Source organism: Gracilinanus agilis, unplaced genomic scaffold (genome assembly GCF_016433145.1).
Source record: "Gracilinanus agilis isolate LMUSP501 unplaced genomic scaffold, AgileGrace unplaced_scaffold34767, whole genome shotgun sequence".
In the NCBI taxonomy this organism is placed as follows: domain Eukaryota; kingdom Metazoa; phylum Chordata; class Mammalia; order Didelphimorphia; family Didelphidae; genus Gracilinanus; species Gracilinanus agilis.
This window is the reverse complement of record NW_025367764.1, coordinates 2,246-7,984: the sequence shown is the minus strand read 5'-3', so window position 1 is coordinate 7,984 and position 5,739 is coordinate 2,246. Positions and strand designations below refer to the sequence as shown.

Here is a 5,739-nt window from a genome sequence, read left to right as displayed (position 1 = left end):
TGAACAACAAAATATGCCTATGTGGGTTTATCAGCAAGCTTGTATTTTTCTTGAGTTGTGTCTGTGGATTGGTGGAGGCATATTTTGTGTGAACTTGTCTGCGTGGAGATGGGAAGACTTAAGTCTGTGCATGGCTGTTACATGTATACATGTGTAGAGCCCTGATGGAAGGCCATGGACCAAATCATAGAATCCTAGAGAATAGGATCAGAGATCTGTGCCCCATCCATCATGGTGCACCAAGGGACCATGCAGCTAGGGCTCACCCGCAATGGAGAGGATCACCACCACAAAGTCAAAGATGTTCCAGCCGACAGTGAAGTAGTAGTGGCGAAGAGCCACCATCTTGAGCATGCACTCGCCCGTGAAGACGACGATGAACACCATATTGATGTAGTAAAGGATGTCAATCTTCAGCTGGCTCTGATCGTCTGTCTCTACCATCATGGTGACCATGTTGAGACAGATCAAGAACATGATCGCGATGTCAAATATTTGCTTGGTCACAAAGTCATAAATCTTGCCCTGAATCTTATTCTTTAGCACAGAATGGGAGATAGGGATTGGCAGGGTACAGGGAGGACAAAGACAACCATGTGGCACATAGAGAAGCAGACAACACAGGACACAACAGACAGAAAAGAGAGAAAGAAGGTGTGTCAAATCACCAGAGAGGAGCTTTCAGACATTGTGAGGAGTCAGGGATGGGGATAAAATGAGTCAACTCTGAGAGTCTCTCTCCATCTGGAAGCCCCTCTGGAATCTATCCTTATCAAGGAATCCTTTGTGGGATCCTTTTAGGGCAAGGGTCATTTCTGGGGAAGTATCTCTGGGTGACAACTCTCTCAGCCTGGGATATCTCCCTTTGCTTGGTTCATACTATGTCAACACATTGGCCACTTGGGAGATATGACTAACATTCCCAGATCCTTATCCTTCAAGAGAGCCCTTAATCCAAAGAGTAAAGGAGGAGGGGGCAGCTAGGGGGCTCAGTTGATAGAGTCAGGAAAGGAAGTCCTTCATTCAAATCTGGCCTCAGACACTTCCTAGCTGTGTGACCCTGAGCAAGTCACTTAACTCCCATTGCCTAGCCCTTACCACTCTTCTGCCTTAGAACCAATACACAATATTGATTCTAAGATGGAAGGGAATAGTTTAAAAAAAAAAAAGAATAAAGGAGTGTTGAGATGTGACAGGGAGCCAGTATGGTAATATGGAAACAAAAAACATTTGAAAAGTCCATAAATGTGGGTTCACTGCAAGTAACAATCCAAAAGATAATTATTGGGTGTTGAGGAGCAGGTTGAGTGGTCTTCATAGGGAGGGAGTTTTTTTTACCCTACTACCCTAACCCCACCATCCCATAAAGACTATACCTGAGGCCGAGGAATTGGCTTCTGTGGCTTCTTGGAGCCTAGTTTTTTCATGGCGTTATAGTATTTCTTCTGTTCCTCTGTCATGAAGATGTCCTTCCCTCCAAAGTATAATGGGAATCAGCCCCTTTAGATGAGGAAGCCCTTGCCCACTCCCACAGCCCTCAGCTTCCATGCAACACCAAGCAATTAGTGTATTTGCACAATGACTAGCTAGCAGTGGACCAATAAGGCAGCTGAAAGCCAAGCCAGCAAGAGGGCAAGTCCTCCGTCATCTATGATTCTAAAGGGCCAAGGGGTAAAGGGAGTAGAAGAAATGGTGCCACAAGTAAAGAGAAAACTGTGGGAATCTGAGGGCAGAGGAGACGCAGCCATGGGGAAATGGGAAGGAGGAAGGAATGGAGGGGAAGGGAGAGTAGAGAAGGAAGAAGGGAAAGAATGGAAGGAAAGGTGGGAGATGGCCTAGGTATGATACTCATCTTCTTTTTTTGCTGGTTGAAGTTGTCAATGATGACTCCAATGAAGAGATTGAGGGTGAAGAAGGCACCAAAGATAATAAAGAGGACGAAGTAAATGTACATATAAATATTCACTTCATACTGGGGCTGTTCTTCAACCTTTGGAGTCAGAAATGTGAGTGAGTGAGCACTAGTTACCTAGTGAGAGAGATAAAGAGCTACTGGCTCATTTCCCTGTTTCTCACTACCATGGAATGGAATTCCACAGTGAAAGAGAGGGGAGAGGAGACAGGGTATGGAGTGGACAGGGCTGTATCTCTGGGAAAGCAGGGATGGAGCAGGAGAGGACAGGAATATTATGTTATATTGCAGATCAGAGTCCCAAAAAGGGCTTGGAGCTCATTGGAAGCCCTCTCTCATCCTCCTTTCCCTCCATCCAACCCATCAAGCCAAGGATTTGGGAGGTGCATCTGGGTGTGCCAGTTTCACTGACCTCTCGGGAGTCTACAGCAGCATACATGATGTCCATCCAACCTTTGAAAGTAGCCTGCAGGAAGATGAAGAGGAAAGTCAGAGGTTATTTGGTGAGAGGAGAGTCTACCTATTGGAAGACCCATCAACTCACCTGCCCTTCCGAGTTTTGTAAATCAGTTCCCACTCATTACAAAGCACAGAGATGGTCCTTTCATTCTCCCTTCCCCAATACCAGGGACATCAGCTGGGCCACACTGATTGCTCTGAGCCCCAGGGTGAGGGAGTATGGTGTAATAGATTGCCAGACTTGGAGTGAGAAAAATCTGGTTTCAAATCCTGTCTCACACACTTGATCTCTGTGGGCCTCAGTTTCCTTATTTATAAAGTCAATAATCTCTAAATGACATCTAGTTCCAAATCTATGATGGAATGGGATAGAGAGGAGATCGGGGGTTAAGAGCTTGCCTAGCATATAAGAAGTCACTAAATTGTGGAAGTAGGGCTTGGCTGGGAGCCTCCCCAGTTCTTGACTTAGGGCATAGCAATGAATATTTCAGATACCTTTTAGTGGGTTCTCCTTAAAGCACCAATATCCAGGACCCTCCATATTGTGTGTGTGTGTGTGTGTATGTATGTGCACATGTGTGCACACACATTCTGGATATGGGTTTGAGTTTCCTTTATAATGGAAAGAATGATGACAAGGAAGGAGTTGTGAGACTAGAGTACTAGTGTCCTACTTCTACTTAAATTTTTTTAAACCCTTACTTTCCATCTTAGAATCAATACTGTGTATTGGATCCAAGAAGAACGTAAGGCATAGGCAGTGGGGGTTGAGCGACTTGTCCAGGGTCACACAGCTAGGGAGTGTCTGAGGCCACATTTGAACTCAGGACCTTCCTTTTCCAGGTCTGGCTCTCACTGAGCCACCTACTTGCCCCTAAACCAGATAATTCTAAAGCAGAGTGTAGCAGGATTGAAGTGAGATCTCTAGCAAGGTACCCTAACAAAATCTGGTGTTTCCATCACTCTTTAAAATATGCAAAGCATTTTGAATACATCATTTCACTTGAGCCTCCTAACAACCCATTTCACATGCAGCTGAAACCCAGAGAGGTGAATAATAATAACAATAATTAATAATAGCTAAAATGTATTTATAAACCTCTACGGTTTGCAAAACACTTTAACATGTACTATCTGGTTTGATTTCCACATCACTCCTGTTAGGTAGTTATCATTATTATCCCCATTTTATAGATAGGAAAACTAAGGTTGATACTAGGGGTTAAGTGACTTACCTAGGATCATTCATTTACTTAACAAATACTTATTTAAGGTGCCATTGGAGCAAAGAAATGCCAAAGGTAGGTTCTGAACCCAAGTCTTCCTGACTTCAAGTCTAAATTCAGTTCACCAAACCCCAATGTTCAATACTTCCCACAGAGTAGGTAAGTATTTAATAAATGTGAATGAAGGAGTCATGAGAAAGAACTCATCAGGGGAAAGCCTAGCTGAATGGTAGAGATGATATTCTGGAAGCCTAGAGCTACCATCTCTCGGGTTCTACTTACCACCTGCAGGAGTGAGAGGTACCCAAGGCCCACATTATCAAAGTTGACCTTGACGTTGACCCATCGGACCTCCCCAGTGTCCATCAATTTGAAACAGTCCGACTTGTTGTTGACAACAGAGATGTCAAAAATCTCCGAGGTGGTGGTGTTGATGCATCGGTAATACTTCCCCGCAAACAGGTTGACCCCCATGATGCTAAAGATGAGCCAGAAGATCAGGCAGACGAGCAACACGTTCATGATGGAAGGGATGGCGCCCAGGAGGGCATTCACCACCACCTGGGAGCAGGAGGGCAGGCAGGTTGGTAGAGGGACCACAGACTGGCACCCAGACACCTTCCCTTCCCCAACCTGCCTAGGGTCTTGAGCCCTGGACTAATGGAGGAGAATGTTGACTCTGCACTCAAGGATGTCTAAGCTGTTGGTTGGGAGTAGCCATCATCAGTAGGAATCAAAGAGCCACCATCATCTGGGAGCTCCCGGCTTGGTATTAGGGTTAGGACACACACAAAGAATGGAGTGCAACTTGATGGTTCTAAGAAGGGAAGCCTTTCCGGAGTATTCAGCAGAATTGGGAAAGATGGAGACAGTTTCCTGTCCTAGATTTGCAGTACAGCCCTAGGCAAAAGTTTGGGGGGCAGAGGTTGGTAGAACATGGGAGAAGGGGACCTTGGAAAATATTCATCCTTGCCTGGATGGAGCTTTGTGCCTGGGAGCAGAGGGTTGGGCTAGGAAGTAAGAGCAATAGATTAGAAGGTGGGAGGATATAGAGAGGGGTCCTGGTACCCATCTATGGCCAGAGTTGCATATCTATGAGATCAGTGTGAGATTCTCTGCTCCATTAGTGCTGTGGCTGTCCTGGGGGGAGGGAGGTTTCACTGGAAGTAGCTCCGCCACAGGTCACTGGGCAAGGGACAAACACTCCATCCTGGCTCTCCTCCCCCCAAATAGGAAACTTGAGGCCTCTGCCACACATGGCTGCTTTTTTCTCCCCTTCCTCCCACCCGCTGGCTGACAGGGTAATGATAAAAACAGTCTGAAGCGTAGAAATGAAGCCACTAGGCTCTGCTGAGTCTAAAGCAGGCTGTTATATCTTTCTCCTCTCTTGAGGCTGAGGCCAGTCAGAATTTGTGAATTCTGTTCCATTTTTAATAGAGATGGGGGTCATATTAACCCCCAAATACTATAATCCATACTAACTAGCCAGGAGACACAGTAGATAGAGGAGCTGGACCTGAAATCAGGAAGATTTGAGTTCAAATCCTGCCTTAGACATTTACTAACTACATGACCCTGGGCAAGTCACTTAGCTGTTCTCTGCCTCAGTTCCTCAAGCATAAAATGGGTAAAATAGCACCTATCTCTTAGGGTGATAGTACCAAATGAGATATTTGTGAAGTGCTTCTAAACCTTAAAGCACTATGTAAATGCCAGTTATTATTGTCATTCACAATAAATAAGGGCTAATAAGGGATTGCCAAGTAGAAATTTGCCTGGAGAGCTTAAATGAAGTGATTAGAACAATTGTAATAAGCGAATTGTTTGTATACAGGTGGACAGCTTAGAAGAATTAAACATCCCCAAATATTGTTTGAATGGTTAGGTGGTAATGATAAAATGATGGCCTCAGAGTCAGGAAGGCCTGAGTTCAAATTTGACCTCAGACACTCGATGTGTCTGAGCAAATCACTTAATCCTGCTTGCCTCAGTTTCCTCATCAGTCAAGTGAGCTGAAGAAAGAAATGGCAAACCACTCCAGAGAAAACCCCAAATGGGGTCACAAAGAGTCAGACAGGGCTGATCACCAAACAAGAAGCATTGTTTATCCTATGAATTTGCTTAGAAGTCTTTTTTCAGACT

At 45.0% G+C, this 5,739-nt stretch overlaps 1 protein-coding gene across 1 annotated transcript; it reads right to left on the bottom strand.

Annotated features, from left to right (window-relative positions):
• Positions 1–266: 266 nt before the first annotated feature.
• LOC123254881 (sodium channel protein type 4 subunit alpha-like) lies at positions 267–5,139 on the bottom strand (the record flags this gene model as incomplete). Its single annotated transcript, XM_044683784.1, has 5 exons — positions 3,880–5,139; positions 2,325–2,378; positions 1,853–1,990; positions 1,377–1,481; positions 267–537 (listed from the first exon to the last, which is right to left on the bottom strand). Coding segments are annotated over exons 1-5 (808 nt in total), but the record flags the coding sequence as incomplete, so codon positions are not given.
• Positions 5,140–5,739: the final 600 nt, after the last annotated feature.